The 24,094-nt window shown below is 41.0% G+C and overlaps 2 protein-coding genes across 2 annotated transcripts in view; one reads left to right on the plus strand and one right to left on the minus strand.

The window, feature by feature from the left end:
- The window catches only part of LOC122447240 (ATP-binding cassette sub-family C member 4-like), a 914,448-nt gene that overhangs the window by 635,804 nt on the left and 254,550 nt on the right, over positions 1-24,094 (minus strand). The gene's annotated exons all lie outside the window — the stretch shown is intronic.
- The window catches only part of LOC122447592 (ATP-binding cassette sub-family C member 4-like), a 160,581-nt gene that overhangs the window by 73,053 nt on the left and 63,434 nt on the right, over positions 1-24,094 (plus strand). The window contains exons 19-23 of the mRNA XM_043478289.1: positions 5,501-5,647; positions 9,535-9,614; positions 17,800-17,950; positions 22,513-22,632; positions 23,792-23,902. Coding sequence (XP_043334224.1) covers positions 5,501-5,647; positions 9,535-9,614; positions 17,800-17,950; positions 22,513-22,632; positions 23,792-23,902 — 609 coding nt within the window. The remainder of the gene's footprint in view (positions 1-5,500; positions 5,648-9,534; positions 9,615-17,799; positions 17,951-22,512; positions 22,633-23,791; positions 23,903-24,094) is intronic.

The raw sequence follows: 24,094 nt of genomic DNA on the forward strand, positions 1-24,094 counted from the left end.
ATAGAGGAAAACAACAGAAGGGATAAGGCTTTTCAAGGAAATTGGAAATATCAAAGGAACGTTTCATCCGAAGATGGGCACAATAAAGGACAGAAACGGTAAAGACCTAATGGAAGCAGAAGAGATCAAGAAGAGATGGAAAGAATACACAGAAGAACTGTACAATAAAGATCTTAATGACCTAGATAACCACAATGATGTAGTCTCTTACGCAGAGCCAGACATTCTGGAGTGTGAAGTCAAGTAAGCCTTAGGAAGCACTGTTGCCTATAATGTGGTGGAGGTGATGGAATTCCAGCAGAGCTATTTAAAGTCATAAAATATGATGCTATTAAAGTGACACTCAATGTGTCAGCAAATTTGGAAAACCCAGCAGTGGCCACAGGACTGGAAAAGCTCAAGCCTCATCCCAGTTCCAAAGAAGGGCAGTACTAAGGAATTTCAGTCCACCAGATAATTGCACTCATTTCCCATGCTAGTAATGTTATGCTCAAAATCCTTCAAGCTATGTTTCAGCATCATGTGAACTGAGAACTTCCAGATGTCCAAGCTGCATTTAGAAAGGCAGAGGAACCAGAGGTCAAATTGCCAACATTTTCCAGATCATAGAAAAAGCACGGGAATTCCAGAAAAACATCTACCTCTGTTTCACTGGCTAAGCTAAAGCCTTTGACTGTGTGGATCGTAACAAACTGGGGAAAACTCTTAAAGAGATGGGAATACCAGACCATCTTACCTGTCTCCTGAGAAACCTGTATGTGGGTCAAGAAGCAACAGTTAGAACCCTGTATGGAACAACTGATTAGTTCAGGATGGAGCAAGAAGTGTGACAAGGCTGTTTGTTGTCACCCCATTTATTTAACTTATACACAGAGCACACCATGTGAAATGCTGGGCTAGATGGGTTACAAGCTGAAGTCAAGATTGCTGGAGAGTATCTGTCTCAGGTATGTGGGTGATGCCTCTCTAATGGCAGAAATAAAGAAGAAACTAAAGAGCCTCTTGATGAGGTTGTAGAAGGAGGGTGAAAAAGCCAACTTCAAACTGAATATTAAAAAAATTAAGATCATGATATCCAGTCCCATCTCTTCATGGCAAATAGATGGGCAAACATCAGAAATAGTGACAGACTTTATTTTCTTGCACTTCAAAATCCCTGCAGATGGTGACTGCAGCCATTAATTAGAATACAATTGCTTCTTGTCAGGAAAGCTTTGACAAACCTAGATAGTGTGTTAAAAAGCAGAGACATCACTTTGCCAACAAAGGTCTGTATACACAAGGTTATCTTTCCAGTAGTCATGTACAGATGTGAGAGCTGGACAATAAAGAAGACTGAGCACCAAAGAATTGATGCTTTTGAACTGTGGTGTTGGAAAATATTCTTGAGAGTCCCTTGGACTGCAAGGAGATCCAACCAGCCCATCCTAAAGGAGATCAGTCCTCGGTGTTCACTTAGAAGGACTGATGTTGAAGCTGAAACTCCAATACTTTGGCCACCTGATGCAAATAGCCTACTCACTGGAAAAGACTCTGATTCTGGGAAAGGTTGAATGCAGAAGGAGAAGAGGGTGATAGAGGATGAGCTAGTTGGATAGCATCACCGATTCATGAACTTGGGCAAACTCCAGGAGATGGTGAGGGACAGGGAAGACTGGCGTGCTGCTGTCCATGGGGTTGTGAAGAGTTGGACATGACTTGGCGACTGAACAACAACATGGAATCTAGAAAAATGGTACAGATGAACCTATTTTCAGGGGATGAATAGAGTTGTAGATGTAGAGAATAGATATTTGGACACAGAGCAGGAGTGGGGAGGTGAGAAAGATGAATTGGAAGATTCAGATTGACATATGCACACTACCATGTGTAAAACAGATAGCTAGTGGGAAGCTGCTACATAGCACAGGGTGCTCAACTCAGTGCTCTGCAATGACCTAGAGTGGAAGGAATGGGGGAAGGGAGGTCCAAGAGGGAAGGGATATATGTATATGTATAGCTGATTTACTTTGTTGAACAGCAGAAACTAATACAACATTGAAAAGCAACTATACCCCAATTATTTTTTTTAAATAACTAAACATTGAAATATTCTCACAGGTAATGCTTGTACAAGCTTCCTACAAAGAGTAAGATATGTAAAAATCCACTCATTGAAATTTGGTATTTATTTTATTGATCACTTGATAAGAAACTTGAATCTACCAGTTTTTAACTTCTGAATTGGTGGACAATGATGGCTTAAAGAAGAAGAAAGGGATTCTGTTACACATTAATATAGGATGGTGGGCTAAGGCAAATTCCTGTTGATGGAATTCAGGAATTTAAGCTGCTTTCAGAAATTAAATAACACTGATGTGGTAGCTGAATGGAAAAAAGTACTTGATTGAATATATATTGCCAAAGTTATCCCCACTCTATATAGCATTGTGAGTTGAAGAGATGTTTGGAGGGCTATGTTAATTTTTATATGCATCAGTTCAGTTCAGTTCAGTCGCTCGGTCATGTCTGACTCTTTGTGACCCCATGAATCGCAGCACACCAGCCCCCCCTGTCCATCACCAACTCCCAGAATTTACTCAAACTCATGCCCATCGAGTTGGTGGTGCCATCCAGCCATCTCATCCTCTGTTGTCCCCTTCTCCTCCTGCCCCCAATCCCTCCCAGCATCAGGGTCTTTTCCAATGAGTCACTTATTTGCATGAGGTGGCCAAAGTACTGGAGTTTCAGCTTCAGCATCAGTCCTTCCAATGAACACCCAGGACTGATCTCCTTTAGGATGAACTGGTTGGATCTCCTTGCAGTCCAAGGGACTCTCAAGACTCTTCTCCAACACCACAGTTCAAAAGCATCAATTCTTTGGCGCTCAGCTTTCTTCACAGTCCAACTCTCACATCCATACGTGACCACTGGAAAAACCATAGCCTTGACCAGATGGACCTTTGTTGACAAAGTAATGTCTCTGCTTTTTAATATGCTATCTAGTTTGGTCATAACTTTCCTTCCAAAGAGCAAGAGTCTTTTAATTTCATGGCTGCAATCACCATCTGCAGTGATTTTGGAGCCCAAAAAAATGAAGTCTGACACTGGTTCCACTGTCTCCCCATCTATTTCCCATCAGGTGATGGGACTAGATGCCATGATCTTCATTTTCTGAATGTTAAGCTTTAAGCCAACTTTTTCACTCTCCTCTTTCACTTTCATCAAGAGGCTTTTTAGTTCCTCTTCACTCTCTGCCATAAAGGTGGTGTCATCTGCATATCTGAGGTTATTGATATTTCTCCCGGCAATCATGATTCCAGCTTGCGCTTCTTCCAGCCCAGTGTTTCTCATGATGTACTCTGCATATAAGTTAAAAAAGCAGGGTGACAATATACAGCCTTGACGTACTCCTTTTGCTATTTGGAAGCAGTCTGTTGTTCCATGTCCAGTTCTAACTGTTGCTTCCTGACCTGCATACAGGTTTCTCAAGAGGCAGGTCAGGTGGTCTGGTATTCCCATCTCTTTCAGAATTTTCCACAGTTTATTGTGATCCACACAGTCAAAGGCTTTGGCATAGTCAATAAAGCAGAAAGAGATGTTTTTCTAGAACTCTCTTGCTTTTTCGATGATCCAGCGGATATTGGCAATTTAATCTCTGGTTCCTCGGCCTTTTCTAAAACCAGCTTGAACATCTGGAAGTTCTTGGTTCACGTATTGCTGAAGCCTGCCTTGGAGAATTTTGAGCATTACTTTACTAGCGTGTGAGATGAATGCAATTGTATGGTAGTTTGAGCATTCTTTGGGATTGCCTTTCTTAGGGATTGGAATGAAAACTGACCTTTTCCAGTCCTGTGGCCACTGCTGAGTTTTCCAAATTTGCTGGCATATTGAGTGCTGCACTTTCACAGCACCATCTTTCAGGATTTGAAATAGCTCAACTGGAATTCCATCACCTCCACTAGCTTTGTTCGTAGTGATGCTTTCTATGGCCCACTTGACTTCACATTCCAGGATGTCTGGCTCTAGGTGAATGATCACACCATTGTGATTATCTGGGTCATGAAGATCTTTTTTGTACAGTTCTTCTGTGTATTCTTGCCACCTCTTCTTAATATCTTCTGCTTCTGTTACGTCCATACCATTTCGGTCCTTTATCGAATCCATCTTTGCCTGAAATGTTCCCTTGATATCTCTAATTTTCTTGAAGAGATCTCTAGTCTTTCCCATTCTGTTTTTTTTCCTCTATTTCTTTGCATTGATCGGTGAGGAAGGCTTTCTTATCTCTCCTGGCTACTCTTTGGAACTGTGCATTCAAATGGGTATATCTTTCCTTTTCTCCTTTGCTTTTTGCTTCTCTTCTTTTTATAACTATTTGTAATGCCTCCTCAGACAACCATTTTGCCTTTTTGCATTTCTTTTCCATGGGGATGGTCTTGATCCCTGTCTCCTGTGCTCTTTTATGTCATTAATATGACATAAATTTAAATGATTATATTTATTTACAAATGCTTTGGGGTTCTATAAAATAGTGAGAGGTTAGTTTAGATTATCTCATGTCAACATATAATTTGTAGTTTCTCCAGTTCAATTATTTAAGAGATTGTCCACTTGCAACTTAACATGTTCTCTTCATACCCCTTGTAGCTACTTGGGCATAGAAGTAGCTAGTTTATTTGTATCATTTTAAATTTTTATTAATTTTTATTACAGTTGCTTTCCAATGTTGTTTTAGTTTTTGTTGTACAGCCAAGTGAACCATTGAACATAGGTATCCTATCTTTGGATTTCCTTTCCATTTAGGTCACCACAGAGTATTACGTAGAGTGAGTTCTTAAAAAGCTACTTTACATGGAAATAAATTTCCTTGTAAATTACAAGGAAATGGTAGATTATGTCTCCTTTTTCCTATTAATTCTTGTGCTGGTAGCAAAGCATTGGAGAAGGGAATGGCAACCCACATATTCCGCTATTCTTGCCTGGAGAATTCCATGGACAGAGGAGCCTGGGGTCTACAGTCCATGGGGTTGCAAAGAGTATGACACAGATGAGCAACTAACACTTTCACTTTCACCAAAGCATACTTTACTTTTAGATTATGGGACATGTTGTAAATAATGAGATTTGAAATGTGGCAAAAAAAAAAATCAGCTACTTGTATAATTATCTTTCTTACAAGTTTTATTAGAACTTGTAATTGAATTAGGCCTAGAATGAAACTGTAGTTTACACAATTTTTCCTCCATGTTGTTTCTATTTAGTGAGAGGAAAACAGTGATTTTTACACTTTTCTTTATAAATGTATTTTTTGAAAGCATTAAACTCTTAGAAAATCTACTTTATATATATATACATATATATATATATATGTTTTTTATTCTGTATTCTGTGTATATAAACCTCTATACAAATTTTATTTATAAAATAAAATACACAGTATCTTTTTAAACTGCCTGCCATGCTTTAGCATGGTTGAGGATAAGACAGAGATCTTGTGCTGATTGATGCTTCTTTATTTCAGGGTTAACTGTGTCTACTGTCCTTTTTGGCATCACACGGTCTCTGTTGATATTCTACATCCTTGTTAATTCTTCACAAACTTTGCACAACAAAATGTTGGAGGCCATTTTAAGAGCTCCGGTATTGTTCTTCAATATAAATCCAATAGGTAAGTCAGACACCAAATTTTTAAGTGAATATGTCTTGTTAACACATTAAGTGCCTGGTTATATTTTCATATTTGAAAATGGAAGATACACTTGGAAGAAAATCACTGTGTCTGTTTATTCATTTTCTACAAAAACTTCACTGACAATTTTTCCTGCCAGAGCAAATCTGAATATAGGAACATATAATGTTTTATTCCAATTTATGCATGTCTGTAAAAATACATGAATGTTTACTTTGCAGGATGATTTAGGAGTCCATTTGTTATGTGGCATATTAAACACCTAACAGATGATGCAAATGTATTGAAATGTTTTTGACCAGCTGTTGAAACGTTGGGTGTGTTATGTAGTGTTAAGCTAACGAGGAAGAACCTTTTTCCAGGAACATCTCTACAGAAGACAGGCTGTGTGTTTCTTTCTTTCATTGTCCATCCTTTTCTGAGACCACAGAGCTCTGACACATGCCCGTATTTTGAGTTTTACCTAAATGGTAATGTAAGATTAATTAAAATACAAGATCAGTGAAATGTAAACATCCTCTTCAATAAAATCAACCTTCTAGTTTTACAGTTGACTTTTGGTTACATTTAAGAGGTCTTGTAGTTTATAGCAGGTGGATCTTCAGTGTTAAATAAAAGTGTCCCTGAAGGGTTCCTAGTGGTTGCTTCTCTCCACCCTGAGGCCTTCACCTGTCTTGCTTTGGAAGGTAGTCTCCTGATCTGGGTTCCTATGAAGAGTTAGTTCATCAGTGTACATGCCCACTCTGTCCAGTTGGTTAGATTTGTGCTGAGGCCCAGGGTGGCTTTGTTTTTGCAGGTGATTATTGACAGGATCTGTTGAGACAGGGGTGTGACTGGAGGGAGGACAGGAGTAGCCTTGGCCTGGCTATCAACTAGCTGTGTGATCAAGGCCAAAGTAGGTAGATACTACTGGAAGCAAATCTCCAGGCAAGATATTGTCATGGTTATAAGTATTGGCCCTGGATCCAACTTCTTGGTGCTAGTTACTAATAGTAATAGCCAGTTATAATTATGTTAATACTTATATGCTAGTTATTTAATTTCTCTGTGTTTCAATTTTCTTACCTGTAAAATGAGGATACTGTTCACACACTTACCAATATCTTGGTGTTATGGCCATTAAGCATGTTAATAGTTCACAGCACTTAGCACAGGGTCAGTGCCTTATGAACCTCAGTGAGGATGTCGACATGGGGTCTGGGAACTTCCTCTCCTGTGAAATGGGAATAACCACTGCCCTTCCTGTTTCACAAGACTTGTGAGGATTAAATAAGACTGTTTAGGGCAGCATCTTGTGCAGATTTATTCAAGACATGTTCTTTAGTCCAGGCACTGTGAGGAGCACAGGATAGTAGATGGCAGAGGCCCACACAGTCTCTTCTCATTACAAAGCTGAAATGAGAAAGTAATTGGAAAGGTTTTTGCTATTGCAGCTGTGAAGTCTCTATACATTGCCTGTTAATGTGAAAACTACAGTCATAAATTTGGGAGCATCAAGTGGGACTGAATTTCTGTTATCACAGCCTCTGAGTGGTTGTGACACTGTTAACCAGGCTCTTGATGACCTGTAGACTTCTCCAGATGCTGATTTATTATTCAAGGATTTGGAACCAAGTTTGAATCTTTAAGGTCACTAATCCTAGAGCAGCAGGCATACACAGTGTGTATCTTATCTCCCCCTCCTGTGTCTATTATCAGAACTTCATTCCTTCAAGAAAATAGAAGCCCAAATAAGTACTGCAAAGATAGGTCCAAAGGTTTAGGGGCATCAGTTATTTACTCTTTTGGTGGTGTATTGAATTGAACTCTTTTCTGTGTTTATTTTCAAAAGTAGAATTTTTAATAGATAATTTATGGTGGTCTTGGTTTCTGGTATGTGATGGCATGAAGAGAAAACCACATACAGTGGTATTACTTGTTACCAAGTTCAAGCTTGCTCTGCTCACATCACAATGCCAGTAAGTCTTACAGACGACATGTTAAGGCTAAAGAATAATGACTTTATTTGGAAACCTGGCAGACTGAGAAGATGGCAGACTAATATCTCAAAATAACCATCTTATTGGGGTCTAGATGCCTGGTTCTTTTACAGAATATAGGGGAGAGTAGGCAAGGAAGTGAAGTCAAAAGGCCATTTATCTTACACAATAAGAGGGTAGTTTTTCTGCAGCCATTCACAAGTGGTGAGGGTCAGATTGTCTCCATGTGAGATGATAAAAGCCACTTTAGTTTAACATTCAGGCAGAAGGGCAGGGTTCCCTGACAAAAACAGTGAATAGCAATGGTCAAAGAAACAGATCCAGCATGGAGTCAATATTGGCTCATCTCTGTTACAGTTCCTTTGATGTGTGCCTCCCCTGTCTGGGGCCAGTGTCCTGTTCTTTCTCATCCTGAGTTTCCTTAGGGTGCAGCACCCTCACAGGGGTGGCTGCAGAGTCCTGATGGCTGCAGCATCCTTTGTTTACTGAATTGACAGGTGACATTTTTAGTTCATGCCAGATATTTACCAGAAATTCTCATATTCTATCCTGCAGCCTTAAGGATATACTATTATTGTGGATTCTGAGAAGGGAGGTAAAATCAATGATAAGTGATTCTTGGTCATTTAGCAATATTTCAGTTTTCCTGCCTACATCCCTTTGGTCTTCTTAGATGCTTATTCATAAGTCTGTGCTTGTCACACCTAGTACACCTCTGAAAATAAGGGCTTATTACCCCAGTAGTAAACTTACAGCTTGGAAATGGCCACAAGCCATAATTTCCCAAAATGTGAGCTTCTGTGAGCCATCTGGAGGGAAAAAAACAATTGCAGAGAGGTTATAGTTATGTTTATTTAAAAAGTATCACTTGGCAAAATTAATCTTGATAATTAAAGCAAAATTGGTGTAACAATTAGGATTAACTTAGGTATTTTGCAACTATTTATTTACCAATTTAGCACTTGAAGTGAGCCTTAGATGGGATGGATCTAAAGGGAGGGAACATTCTCAAATCCACCAACCCTTCCTTTTACTGCCACAAGATTCCCCCGTTCTTTTAGAAATCAGGACTCAAATTTCAATTCCCCACCCAATGCCATTTGGTGGTATTTTTGTTTCTCCTCAGGTATCATCCTATTTTGTCTTTGTTTTTACCACTGACATTGGCTTATTTCATATGAATTTGTAATATATTAAATTTGTTGTTGTGTTACCACTAAGTCATGTCTGACTCTTTTGTAGTCCCATGGACTGTAGCCTGCCAGGCTCCTCTGTCCATGGGATTTCCCAGGTAAGAATACTGGCTGCTGCTGCTGCTAGGTCGCTTCAGTCATGTCCTACCCTGTGCAACCCCATAGATGGCAGCCCACCAGGCTCCTCCGTCCCTGGGATTCTCCTAGCAAGAACACTGGAGCGAGTTGCCATTTCCAACTCTAAGGGATCTTCCTGACCCAGGAATTGAACTCCTGTCTCCTATGTCTCCTGCATTGGCAGGTGGATTCTTTAGCATGAGCCCCTAGGGAAGCCCAATATATTAAATATTTAATACATGTACTTTTAAAAAAATATTTATTTATTTATTTATTTATTTTTAGTTGCATGGGTCTTTGTTGCTGCACATTGTGGTCGCTTTTTCTGTTGCAGAGCTCAGGCTCTAGGCACATGGGCTTCAGTAGTTCTGGCTCACAGGCTTAGTTGCTCTGTGGCATGTGGAATCTTCTTGCACCAGAGATCAAACCATGTCCCCTGCACTGGGGACACTGTATCACCAGGAAAGTCCCTAAATACATATACTTCAAAAATATTGTTTTGATTTGTTCATGTATTATTTCTCTTAAAGCTCCTATCTGAGGAAATGAGTAATTTTTTGTATCCCTATTCTTGCAGGAAGAATTTTAAATCGTTTCTTCAAAGACATTGGGCATATGGATGACTTGTTGCCCCTGATATTTCAAGATTTCATACAGGTAGTGTACCAGTCCTGCCAGAGTTCTCACAGGGAAGAGCAGAGTGCCTGTTTCTCAAGGATTTTTCACAGGGATTGGAGGTGGGCCTTTCAGCCTGCTGATGTCGCCTGTTATCTTCAGTAAGAGGCTGTGTTTCTGAGAGACAGGTATGGCTGTGATTGGGAGGCTGAGTTAACATGAGTGACACCTGGGGCAGGAGTGGCTACACGGTCATGTCAAGGTTGGTCTGAAGCAGCGACATGCTGGGTAAGTGGTTCTCCCTCTGCCTTCCAGGTGTCTGGTATGGATTCCCTTTACTGTGAGCACATTTCACAACAGAGAGACAATCACCTCTCATGGAAAGATGACCTAGATTAACTAAATTATGCATTGTATTGGGCTTCCCAAGTGGCTCAGTGGTAAAGAATTTACCTGCCAATGCAAGAGATGCAAGAGACGTGGGTTCGATTCCTGGGTTGGGAAGATGCCCTGAAGAATGGAATGGCAACCCACTTCAGTATTCTTGCCTAGAAAATTCCACAGACAGAGGAGCCTGGTGGGCTATAGTCCATGGGGCTGCAAAGAGTCAGACACAGCTAAGCACGAGCATGATATATTGTATTCCCACAGGGGACAATTATTTGCTGCACCTTTTTATTTGGATAAAGCCAGGTGTGGTTACTTACAAAGAAAAGATTGGTTAAAAATAAGGTGAAAATAATACTTTAACAAGGACAGTGTTGTTTACTTGCTAAATTGTGTCCAACTCTTTTGTAACACCATGGACTGCAGCCCACCAGGCTTCTCCATCCATGGTATTTCTCAGGCAAGGCTACCAGAGTGGGTTGCCATTTCCTTGTCCAGGGAATATTCCTAACCCAGAGATCAGACTTGTGTCTCCTGCAGTGTAGGCAGATTCTTACCACTGAGGCACCTGGGAAGTCCAACAAGTTTAATAGAGAGCAGCTTTGAAGATATGAAGGCTTTTACGCCAGTAATTCAATTATGGAATCAAACTCATCTCAGAAAATGTCTTTTGCTTTTGTAGACAGTTTTTCTTTTCACAAGCTGATTGCTCTGTCTTAAGGTGTCTTATTGCCAAATTCAGACTTAAATTGAAGAAAGTAGGGAAAACCACTGGACCATTCAGTTATGACCTAAATCAAATCCCTTATGATTATACAGTGAAAGTGAGAGATAGGTTTAAGAGACTAGATCTGATGGACAGAGTGCTTGATGAACTATGGATGGAGGTTTGTGATATTGTATAAGAGGCAGGGATCAAGACCATCCCAAGGAGAAAGAAATGCAAAAAGTAAAATTACTGTCAGAGGAGGCCTTACAAATAGCTGTGAAAAGAAGAGAAGCGTAAAGCAAAGGAGAAAAGGAAAGATACACCCATTTGAATGCAGAGTTCCAAAGAATAGCAAGGAGAGATAAGAAAGCCTCCTCAGCAATCAGTGCAAAGAAATAGAAGAAAACAATAGAATGGGAAAGACTAGAGATCTCTTCGATAAAATTAGAGATACCTAGGGAATATTTCATGCAAAAATGGGCTCAATAAAGGACAGAAATGTTATGGACCTAACAGAATCAGAAGATATTAAGAAGAGGTGGCAAGAATACACATAAGTGTACAAAAAAGATCTTCAGGACCAGATAATCATGATAGTGTGATCACCCACCTAGAGCCAGACATCCTGGAATGTGATGTCAAGTGGGCCTTAGGAAGCATCACTAAAACAAAGCTAGTGGAGGTGATGGAATTCCAGTTGAGCTACTTCAGATCCTAAAAGATGATGCTGTGAAAGTGCTGCACTCAGTATGCCAGCAAATTTGGAAAACTCAGCAGTGGCCACAGGACTGAAAAATGTCAGTTTTCATTCCAATCTCATAGAAAGGCAATCCCAAAGAATGCTCAAACTACTGCACAATTGCACTCATCTCACACGCTAGTGAAGTAATGCTCAAAATTTCCCAAGCCACGTTTCTTCTCCTGTTTTCAATCCTTCCACCATCAGGCTCTTTTCCAGTGAGTTAGTTCTTCACATCAGGTGGCCAAAGTATTGGAGTTTCAGCTTCAGCATGAGCCCTTCCAACGAATACCCAGGAGTGATCTCCTTTAGGATGGACTGGTTGGATCTCCTTGCAGTCTGAGGGACTGTTAAGAGTCTTTTCCAACACCACAGTTCAAAAGCATCAATTCTTATGTATCCTCATGAAAATACATGGTAAATATTTCCATTTTTAATGGTCAGTTTAATGTCAGCTTGACCAGACTACATTTCTCAGTTATTCAGTCAAAAAGCGATCTGTATGTTTCTCTGTAGGTATTTTGTAGATGTGATTGAAGTCCAGATTCAGTTAATTTTAAGTAGGGACAATGCCTTCCTGAAGTAAAAGAAATTCTGCTTGTGGAGAACAGCATCAACTCCTGCCCAAGGGTTCTAGCCTGTCCTTTGTAACAGGCGAACCTGAGGATTTTGTACTTGCCCAGTCAAGTTAGATTGTGGAGTATTATCTTTTTTATATTGCTATATTCAGTTCATTGGTATGTTGTTTAATATTCCAAGACAGTTTGGTTTGTAATTTTTCTTTCTTTTAATGTCTTTATCTGGTTTTTTTATATCATGATAATGCTGGACTCATGTACTCTGGAAAAGTTTGGTAAAACTTTTCTGTACAATGTTTTTGTGAAGCCCTCTGGACTTACAGTCTTTTCTTTGAGAAATCTAAAAATTATGTATTCAGGGAAGCCCATGTAGTCAGGGAATTCCCTGGTAGTCCATGGATCACGACTGTATGCTTTCACTGTTGTGAGCCTGGGTTTGATTGCTGGTAGGAAAACTAAGATCCCACAAGCTGCATAGTAAGGCCAAAACAATAAAATAAAGTAAAATGAAATAAAGGATTCAGATTCTTAAACCAATATGCAGTTATTCAGATTTTCTATGTCATTATGTTAGTTTTGTATGTCATTTTTTAAGACATTTGTCCTTTACATTAAAATTTAAAAATTTATCTGCACAATGTTTATTATATTCTCTTTGTAATGCTTATGGTATCTTTTGTATTAAAATGAAAGCTAAAGTATTAGTTCCTCAGTCATGTTCCACTCTTTGTAATCCCATGGACTGTAGCCTGTCAGGCTCCTCTGTCCATGGGATTTTTCAAGCAAAAATACTGGTGTAGGTTGCCATTTCCTTTTCCAGATCTTCCCAACCCAGGGCTCAAACCTGGATCTCCCCTATTGCAAGCAGATTCTTTACCATCTGAGCCACCAGGGAAGCCCAGTCTTTTGTGTTATCCTCTTTTAATTCGTGTGAATTGTAACTTTTCTCTTTTTTTTTTTCTTTTGCATTTTTGGTGATTTTAAAGAACCATGCTTTGTGTTTGTTGATTTTTCTGTTTAAAAGTTAGTTTTCTTTTTCACTCAGGTCTTTTGTCATTTAGTTGCTCAATTGTGTCTGACTTTTTGCAGCCTCTTGGACTGCAGCACGCCAGGCTTGCCTGTCCTTCACTATCTCCCAGAGTTTGTTCAAACTCAGGTCCATTGAGTTGATGATGCCATCCAACCATCTCATCCTCAGTCGCTCCCTTCTCCTCAGTCTTTCCCAGCATCAGGGTCTTTTCCAGTGAGTCAGCCCTTCACATCAGGTGGCCAAAGTATTGGAGCTTCAGCATCCAATCTTTCCAGTGAATAATCAGCATTGATTTCCTTTGGGATTGACTGGTTTGATCTCCTTTCTGTCCCAGGGACTCTCAAGAGGCTTTTTTTTTTTTTTCTTTTTTTCATTCTTCTACATACTTTATGTTCTATTTTTTTCTTTTATTTATAAGATAGATTTCAAAACCCTTGACTTTTAGCTTTTTTTAAAGACTTTTTTTCTTTTTTAAAAGGTATTTTAATTTTATTGGAATATGGTTGATTTACAATGTTGTGTTTGTTTCAGATGTACAGCAAAGTGATTCAGTTATACATGTACAAATATTCATTCTTTTTTAGATTCTTTTTTCATATTGGTTATCACAGAATGTTGAGTAGATTTCCCTGTAATATACTTATATAGTGCTCTTCTTTTGAAGGTGTACCTTGTTAAATTAACAAATAAGTGGGCTCCAGACTTAAATTTTGTAATAACGTTGAACCCTGACAAAAGTGGAAAGGAAGCTATTGATCAATGAGATACACTAACCATGAAGGAAGAGATACATCATGTTTCCCTAAAGCTTCCTGTTGTGCTGGTTAGCAAACTGTGAACCAAACCCCACTATTCACTCTTTAGTGGAGTTAGCTGTGACTTTCATTTGGGAGCGAATTGAAGGATACTCAGGTCCCAGAGCTTACGTGGTTGTGAAAAGATCCAAGGCAGCCAAATGAGGGTTGAAAAATGTGATTAATATATCCCAAGCAAAGGGCAGGTTTATAAATCTTAGTCTTAGGCTTTGTACGTGTGTGTGTGTGTATGTTAGTCACTCAGCTGTGTCTGATTCTTTGTAATCTGATGGACTATAGACTGCCAGCCTCCTCTGTCCATGGAATTCTCCAGGCAAGAATAATGGAGTGTGGTGCCATTCCCTTTTCTGGGGGATCTTCCCAAGCCAGGGATTGAACCGGGGTCTTCCTGCAATGCAGACAGATTCTTTACCATCTGAGTCACCAGGGAAGTCCAGGGTTTGTATAGCTAAGACTCATCATATAGCTAAGACTCACCAATGTTTTATAATGTCCCGATTTAACAGAGTTAAATGAGTTGGGTTATATCAAAGGAAACAGAGGTGATGAAGGAGGGATCTGAGAACCAGAGCTGATCTCTAAACTTCCTGAGATGTGCAAGCTACTGTAACTGCTTACATGAAGACTCATCACTGACCCTTGGTTAGTGTTAAGCTTGTGTGCCTAGTCGCTCAGTCATGTCCAACTCTATAACCTCATGGATTGTATACTGCCAGGTTCCTCTGTCCCTGGGGATTCTGAAGGCAAGAATACTAGAGAGGGTTGCCATGCCCTCCTCCAGGAGATCTTCTCAACCCAGAGATCAAAGAAGGTTTCCTACATTGCAGGCAGATTCTTTACCATCTGAGCCACCAGGGAAGCCCATCTCAGCACAATATTGGGTTAATGGAGTTTCTCCTCCAGGTATAGATTGTCATCCTCTGCCAACTGAAGAATTTTTCTAAATTGTGAAAAATCACCATTATCTTTCAAGTGAAAGAGTTCATCTAAGAATTTTTTTTATTGTGCACGTGGATTCATAGACTTTGGATAGAATTTCCCAAATGGTGTGGTCCAAATGGGAAATATATAAAAATAATGATTATCCTTATCTGGGGAGTATCAAGACTTGGGTCACTTGCTTCTGAGTCAATATGTTTCTTTCTTTATATCCATCCTTGTCTCTGTTCCAAAGTGTGACAGAGGTGCAGAAGCACTGGCCATGGTGATGTGATCCATCAGATGGGCCTGGAATCCAACCAGTGGGGGGAATTGTGTGTGTAGCTTGAATTGGGCTTTTTTTAATTCCTGGGGTTGTAAGAGAAAGAAATGAGGTTTGCTTTAAGGAAGGGATTTATTGTGTGTTTATTGTACACTAGGATCTTTTGTTTCCTTCTTCAGATGTTGGCTTTTTGCTTAGATACTATTTTCATCTTCTACAAACTTTTATAAAGTGTTTGAGATGGCTGGCAATAAAAGATTCACAAATGTATATACATATAAAAGTAAAAGTGCTCAGTCATGTCCAACTCTTTGGGACCCCATGGACCGAAGCCTGCCAGGCTCCTCTGTCCATGGAATTTTCCAGGCAGGAATACTGGAGTTGGTTGCCAGTCCCTTCTCCAGGGGATCTTCCAAACCCAGGGATCAAACCTGGGTCTCCTGCATTACAGGCAGATTCTTAGCCATCTGAGCCACTTGGGAAATCAATATGTTGTGTGTGTGTGTGTGTGTGTGTGTGTGTGTGTAATAAAGCTGTTAGAGCCATCCTCTTTAAATTGCTTTAGATTTAGGGCCATGAAATCTGAACCTAACTCCGGAGCTTCAGAGAGCATTAGTAATAGGTCTTCAGTGGGTACCTAAGGGAAAAGCATTGGCACCGCTTCCATGGAGCCCTTCATTTTGATCTTACCTCTGCTTCTCAGGTTACCTTCCAGGCTGGGTTAGACATAAAAGGCCCTCACCTGGAGTGGTTTAGTCGCTCAGTCTTGTGTGACTCTTTTTGACTCCATGGACACTAGCCTGGCCAGGTTCCTCTCTCCATGGGATGTTCCAAGCAAGTATACTGGAGTGGGTTGTCATTTCCTTCTTCAGGGGAACTTCCTGACCCAGGAATCAAACCTGGGTCTCCTGCATAGCAGTCAGATTCTTTAATGACTGATCCACCAGGGAAGCCACCTGGGGAGAGCCAGATTATTGAAATGGATGAATGTTGTTCATCAAATGATGCAAGTCTGCTAAAAACCAGTAATTTGGATTTTTTTTATAATTGACATTTTAGTAGTTTGTTTGTTTGTTTGTTTGTTTTGACAAACAAAAATGGAAAGCCAAGTGACCTAAAGGCTAGACATAGAAGGAGCTGGAAGGACCCCTCCCCATGAACATGAAGGTTGTAGCCTGGTAGGATGCACAGTCAAGCCAGTGGCTGTAAGAAATTGTTTTCTGTAGATCTAATAGGAGTGAGGTCAGACAGCCCTGTTTTTTTCCACTTATGATTAGAATTTATTCCTTCAGAACTCCATCCTCTTCACTCTGAGTTTTCTTTTGATAGCACCACAGAGATGGGGAGAAATAGCAAAAGCACGTGGGTCTCCATCCAGATCATGCAATTTGGTTTCCAAAGGCTCCTGGCCATAGTTCTGGTTGTTTGTTCCTCCTGTCTGCAGCTGTGGCTCTGGGATTCTCAGAGTACAAACTGCTCCTCTCTTTCTCCAGGATAAGCAATACTTTCCTGGAAAACTTTAGGACAACCACTTACCCTCCCAACCTCATGTTTCTTATCTTAAAGAAAAGCCAGCGTTAACTCAGACAAGCATCTCAACCTTCTCATCCCAGCTCCTTTTTGGTCAAAATTTCCATCAACTGTGATTACTGCCTGCAAGTCATTCATGCCATTCTTTCTATTTGGTAAACAAGCTTATAAAATCAGTCATGAGTGTTAGAATTGTCTAAAAATATTCAGATATTCTTCTCTGTGTTTCCCCAGCACTCTGTGCAGATCACCATGGATTTGTATCCACCTGAGATCATAAACTTCAGAGGCCTTGGCCCAGACTGGGTGAATCTGCAAGTCCCTACCACCTCACCCCACTTTCATAGCAGGCAGACACTAAATGTTGATTGTATTCTTATTGCCTGATACTGTCCTCCAGGGTATCATGCTTTTCCTGATAAAGATGGATGCTTAAATTAGCATCAACCAGTGATTTCATTTTCTATTCTACCTGCTGTCTTTTTTAGACCAAGATCATTTCCCAAGAGAATTTCATCTCAGGAGATAATGTGACGATTAAGAGTATGGTCCTGGAACTCAGCACAGAGCCTTACACATAGTGCACACATTGTAAATGGAATCTGGTGTTGTTATAATGGTTAACCTTTGGAATGGACATTTTAAATACTTAGTATAATGGCAGAAAGATGGCTGTAAGTTGGGGGCAAGCTTAAACATGTCATAATGGCTCATGACATGGGCTTCTCAGCTCCGTGACTCAGGCTTTGCAGTGTCCATCAAGTTGCTTTTCTTCTCCCTGTGCCTCACTGTCTCCATTTGTAAAATTAGATAATACTGTTATTAGATATGTTACACTGAATTTGTAATTAACCACTTCTTTATCCCTACATGGATAGCTGAGGCGTCTGGATTCCTCATCTGTGATGCCTGCTCATTCATCTCTCTAGTAACACCTGCTGACTCCTGAAAGTTTGAGATGCAGCTCCTTCTCTCTGAGCCTCAAATAGTCTTCTCTGTTAAAAGCAGGGCTGCTGAGTGTGTCACAAGAGCTGATACCTAGAAAGTTATTATCAGAGCGTTTGGTGCATTCAATAAACATCATAAGGACCACCTATAGTTTTATTTCTTTGGAAAGGAAAGCATTCCCTGCTGTTTCAACAAGTTTCAAGGAAAGGAGTTTAATCTGAACAAATCAATAACATTTATCTTTGATAAGTATCCTTGACACAAAGGCATCTGTATTTTCTCTATTTCAGACATTTCTACTTGTGATTGGTGTGGTGGTCGTGATGGTGGCTGCAATTCCTTGGACTGCTATACCTGTGATTCCCCTTGGCATCATTTTCTTTGTTCTTCGGTGGTATTTCTTAGAGACGTCACGAGATGTAAAACGCTTGGAATGTACAAGTGAGTACTGGGGCTCTCAGGTTGGGAGGGCAGTGCAGGCTGTCTTCCACTCATACTGCAATTAACCAGACCCCTGAAATTCTGCAGACTGTTCTGTGGAATTTCTCACTGTTAACTTTAGGTGATTGAAAGTTATGGCCCCTGAGAGTAGGTTTGGCCCTTAAGGAGCTGGCGGTGTGTCAGCTGCACTTTGCATCTTAGCCCAAGGAAGACTGATGTGAGCATCCTGAGGACAGGGACCATTTCTGTCTTGTTCATGACATAATTCCTAATGCTAAGTATCCACTCTATTAATATTATTCTTAAAAGTATTTCATCATGTTGGAACTATCATAGAAGGAAAATCGAGAATTTTTCTTCAAAAGAAACCTGAGTGCCAAAGAATTGATGCTTTTGAAGTGTGGTGTTGGAGAAGACTCTTGAGAGTCCCTTGGCCTGCAAGGAGATCCAACCAGTCCATCCTAAAGGAGATCAGTCCTTAATTTTCATTGAAAGGAGTGATATTGAAGCTGAAACTCCAATACTTTGGCCACCTGATGTGAAAAACTTACTCATTTGAAAAGACCCTGATGCTGGGAAAGATTGAGGGCAGTAGGAGAAGGGGACGACAGAGGATGAGATGGTTGGATGGCATCACTGACTCAATGGACATGGGTTTGAGTAAACTCCGGGAGTTGGTGATGGACAGGGAGACCTGGCATGCTGTGGTCCATGGGGTCGCAAAGAGTCGGACACAACTGAGCAAGTGAACTGAACTGAACTGAAAGTTGCCAGTAATGACAAGGAAAGGAAAAATTAGGAAAAGGAAAGGAGGCCTCAGGAAATATATGTCAGAAGTGATATATTCGAAAAATACATTCTTCCACATGTTCTAGTAAGTTGCAGTTGTTAAAAGTATTGAAAAAATGTGTGTTAGTCGCTTAGTCATGTCCGACTCTTTGCGACTGCATGGACTGTAGCCCACCAGTCTCTTCTGTCCATGGAATTCCCCAGGCAAGAATACTGGAGTGGGTAGCTGTTCCCTTCTCCAGAGGATCTTCCTGACCTAGGGATTGAACTCAGGTCTCCTGCATTGCTGGTGGTTTCTTTAATGTCTAAGCCACCAGGGAAGCCCTGTTGAAAAAGATAAGCCCTGTTATTTTCAGGTTTGCTCTTTGTCATTGTCAGTATTTGGGGTGACACCACACTGTGTACCACTGTGTACCCCTTTCTCAAAGCTATCCATATAAATGATGCTGAAAATAATCCCCTAGGAGAACACAGGAGGGGGCTCAGTTCAGTATGCATTTAGTTAATTACTCCATTCAGCTTCCTAATTTTAGAATAATGGGGAACAGAGGCGTCCCTGGTGGTCCTGTGGTTAAGACTTTGTGCTTCCATTGTGGGGGCCACCACTTCAGTCCCTGGTTGGGAAACCAGATCATGTAAGGTGCAGCAAAAAAAACAGAATGATGGGGACACACTTTATGATTAATTATTTTTTTCAACAGGTAATCACAGATGATGAAATAATCAATTTTTTTCTCTTACTAATGCACACATTTCATCAATATTGAAACAAAAATAAGGAAAATAGAGTGTTATATATATTTTAAAAGTTATAAAAGCAATGGCCAAAATGTAAGGAGAGAATATGTTTGCATCAGAGACCTCAACCATGAATAATTATTGCAAATTAACACCAACTTAACCTTCTAGAAACCAAGCCAAGAACAGACACATATTGAGTCTCATGCTTCTCTGTTTCCACTAAGCAGACAAAAATCTCAGTTCATCCAGTCAGAGGAGTTTTCTTTTTATTGTGGCATTTGTATGTTTTGTTTTTAATAATAAACACTTGAGGTACTTACCTTTATTTCAAAAAGGATAGTGATCATCAGTTTCATAAAGTCTGGAGAAGACATTTTCACTCATCAAGAGAAGCAGCTAACCTCCTGTGAGGTCGAGTTTGGGGAGGTGTTTGGATGGATGGGGAGCAATAGAGTCCAGGTGTGTGTGACGTTCTACCTGTATCACTCAGTAGGATGGTAGGACCTGGGGAGACAGAAGAGGAAGTGATGAGCTTCATCCAGTCTCCTGGGTAGACAAGGCTTCAGATGTTTTATGATCTGAGGCCACTCATGAAATGAGTCATTCAACAGTGTTGTTGCAAAGCAGGTCTCTGGTACCTTAATAGAGGGGTTGTTCCAAAAGAATATTTGACAGACTTTTTGCCTGGGGCAAGGGCCATTTCCCATTCATATGGAAATGGAAAGAAGGGCTTCTCCTGAGGCATTTGTCAAGAAGCAGTACAGGATTTTCTCAATATTTGATCTGGAGAGTCTGAGAACTTTGGCACTATCACTGTGGATTATTTGGACTTTTTGCACCCAGTAGGCTGCAACAAGTTAGACAATACATTTAACCCAGGTATCCCGTCCTGCACACCTCAGATAACCACATGTGGTGGCCAGTTGATTAGAATGTTTTTGTTCTCTATCCAGGTGGTGGTGGTGGGGGTGTTCAGTCCCTCAGTTGTGTCTGACTCTTTGACCCCTTGGACTGCATGCAGCACACCAGGCTTCCCTGTCCTTCACCATCTCCAAGAATTTGCTCAAACTCATGTCCATTGAGTTGGTGATGCCATCCCACCGTCTCATCCTAGGGCCGTGTGGATGGTCACCTGGCCCCCAGCCCAGGCTGTCCTCCCCCAGCCCAGGGCTTCCCACCCTCTCCAAGCCCCAGTGTCTCACAGGAGGAAGCCTGCTCCTTCCTTCCTTATAGAACTGGGAACACTAAACACAAGAGGAGGTTCTGTGTCTTCACCTGTTTGTACCTCAAGCCCTCCAAACGTGCAGTGCCCGGGTGCACGTCGGTACTGACTGAACTGTACCAGACAGGCATTCAGATCCTGGACTAAGGAGTGAGGACCTGAGAACAGTGTGGAGTTTCCCTCTTGATTCTTTCCCCAACGTTTTATAAAGTCTCTGTAGCCTTCTGTAAGATGCATTACTAACTTCCTGTAAACAACCTCATTGTACTAACAGGTCTTCTCTAGGAGACGCACAGGTAACAAAGTGATGTCAGTATTTCTTGCTGATACAGCACAAGTTATCACTCACCCCAGACAAAGGTCATAGGCTCACTGTCTGCTCCTGACAATAGCAAGTTATAGCCTCGTTCACGGTGGGGAATGAGAACCATAAGGGGTCCTCCCTGTCCAGCAGCCTGCAGCCCACCTGTTTCCTGACAGGCAGGAGCCTGACTCTGGTGCTCATGGTCGGTGTGCTCTTACAGAAGATGGCGGGAAATGAATGGTCAGTGATGTGACACCAGACCCCAAACCCACATGAAGTAGCTCAAAAGAGAATGGACACAGAGTCCAGTGTCAGATTCTACAAGATTGATGTGAGTGTCACATGCTGCTGTGACCTCAGAACAGCAGGACAGGTATCCAGGAGACAGTTATAAAAACGTCCATTAGATTCCTGGAGCAGAAGTCAAGACCATGCAAAGATTCCTCATCTGCCCGGTCCTGTGGGCAAAAGGGCGATGCAGTACCAGATGCTCTGTGACCCGCACAGAGACTCCTCGTGCAGGTGCGGGGAGAGGCCCAGGAGTGGGGAGACGGCAGACTGTCCGCTCCCTTACTCGTCTCACCCTGTCCTGGGTCTGGGTCTGGTCCAGTGAGGAGGATGTACTGACTCTATCCCAGCCCTTAGGTTACTCATCTAAGGGGGAGACGGCCTATAGGTAGCTCATCAAAATCAGTGTGGTGAGGACTTAATGAAGAATTAAATTTTAAAATGCTACTGATTCAAAAATTAGTGAACAGTAATTACTCACCCATGGAAAAGAAAGAAATACTACCATTTGTAGCAACATTGATGGACTTAGGGAATATTATTATCAGTAAAGTAAGTCAGAGAAAGGTAAACATGATATAACTTATATATGGAATCTAAAAATAGTACAAATGAATCTGCACACAAAATACAAATAGACTCAGAGACATAGAAAACAAACTTATAGTTGCCAAAGGGGATTGGGAGAGAGGGAAGAACAAATTAGAAGTATAGGATTAATAGACACATTGCTATTAATGTGTCAAATAGACAACAACAAGGAATTACTGTAAAGCACAGGGATTTTATTCAGTATCTTGTAATAACCTGTAATGGAATATAATAAAAAAATAACTGAATGACTATACTATATACCTGAAACTAGCATGTTATTGTAAATCAACTATACTTCAATATATTTTTTAAAAATTGTAAACAATTTCCATCTGGTGACATGCCAGAAAAATTTGGAGGGAGGCGTGTTTGAGAGGATCTTGATGAAAGAACAAGAATTTCTTTATCTAAATCTAGCTGTGATTTGAATTTGATCAAAGATAGTTTCTAGGAGAATCTTTCACTCCCAGGTTTAAAGTGAAGCTTGCTCTGAGCAGGAGTTTAGGGTCACATGGAGGATTCCAATTGGTGGGACATGTCACCACATAGCCCGGGAGGCAGTGGGTTTCCTCACATCCAGCCTCCCTGACTTTCTCTGTTGTGTATCTGTCTCTGCTTCCCCAGCACGGAGCCCAGTGTTTTCCCACTTAGCGTCTTCTCTCTGGGGACTCTGGACCATCCGGGCATACAAAGCCGAACAGAAGTTTCAGAAACTGTTTGACGCACACCAGGATTTGCACTCAGGTCTGTCAGTTTCTGGAGATGATTTCAAAGGATGAGATCTGCTGCCTTCTGAGACCTGACCTTCTTCTCAGGTGGCCTGGCTGCTCCCACCTCTCTCTCTGTCGCCCCTCATCCCCCTCTGCACACCTGCCTCCCCCACCCCTTTCTCTCAGCATCCCTCTGTGCTCCCCTCTTCCCCATCACCCTTGCTTTTCTCCCCTGACTGGCTCACATTGTCCTGCGTCACTGTGCCCTGTGGACTTCTGTCTCTTCAGGGCAAGAGTCAGCAAACTTTTCTTTTTTTATGAAGATCCAGATAGAAAATATTATAGGCTTTGTGTGCTATACTGTGTCTGTTGCAACTACTCACCTTTGCTGTTGTAGCAAAAAGACAGGTAAAGATAATACATCAGAAAGTGGCTGTGGCTATGTTCCAATGAAACTTTATTTACAAAACCAGGTGGTGGCTGTTCTTGCCATCCAGGCTGTGGTTTGCTGATTCTTTTCAGAGCATGGAGGGTGGCAGATGTGATTGAGAAAATAATTTCCTGATCTGCCACCCACTTGATTATGTTTTTATCAGTGAAGATTTTTCCCTAAGTAGAAAATTCAGAATTTCCTCTAAGTCTATAAAATCCAAGCCAAACTTTCCAATCATTATTTTATTTTGAAGATGAAACTGGCATTTTGAAAGTCACATGCAGATCCTGTTAGCTGATGGTCACATAGACACTGGCTCCTAAGAATAAACACTGCAGGGCCCTGTGGTGAGGGCAGAAGGTGCTGGAATCAAAGTGTGAGCTGTGCTGTCTGCTGTCAGAGAGCTGGGAGCAGTTGACCCTGTGAGAGGATGATCTTCATGCTGAGGCCCAGCACTGCAGGAAATGCACCGATGAGATGATTTTTCCATCTTCCTTCTTGTGATCGTATTTCTATTGATAACCTGTGGGTTGACGTTTTCAATGCATGCTTCCTGGACTGATTCCTGTGTGTCCCATACACTGTCTTGTGTTAGAACCTAGTTTTCTGGAATCTTCAGGTTCCTTGGGTGTGTAACTTTGCTGTTCTACCTGTGTAAACTCTTCTGTAGCTCAACTGAGCACAATGGTCTCCCTCATGAGAAGCAGCTAACATGGTTTTTCTGTTTATGTATTACACTTATTATGATTCACAAATACAGAGGCTTGGTTCCTGCTTTTGACGACATCCCGATGGCTCACTGTGTATCTAGATGTCATCTGTGCCATCTTTGTCACTGTTGTTGCCTTTGGGGCCCTGATCCTGGTAGAATGTAAGTACAGATGTGAATATTTGTGATATGGTTACAGTTTATAGCTTTGTTTGTAGTTATTAAACTCTTGTCATCTTGTCTAATATATACACTCTTTGGTTCTAATGAATCGTATTAAAGTGTCTTCAGTATGTGAGTTCACAATGAGGTCCATGTGAAGTCATATGTGTCTTGATGAGAACTTTTATCTGT

The sequence above is a fragment of the Cervus canadensis genome, chromosome 9, assembly GCF_019320065.1.
Source record: "Cervus canadensis isolate Bull #8, Minnesota chromosome 9, ASM1932006v1, whole genome shotgun sequence".
In the NCBI taxonomy this organism is placed as follows: Eukaryota; Metazoa; Chordata; class Mammalia; order Artiodactyla; family Cervidae; genus Cervus; species Cervus canadensis.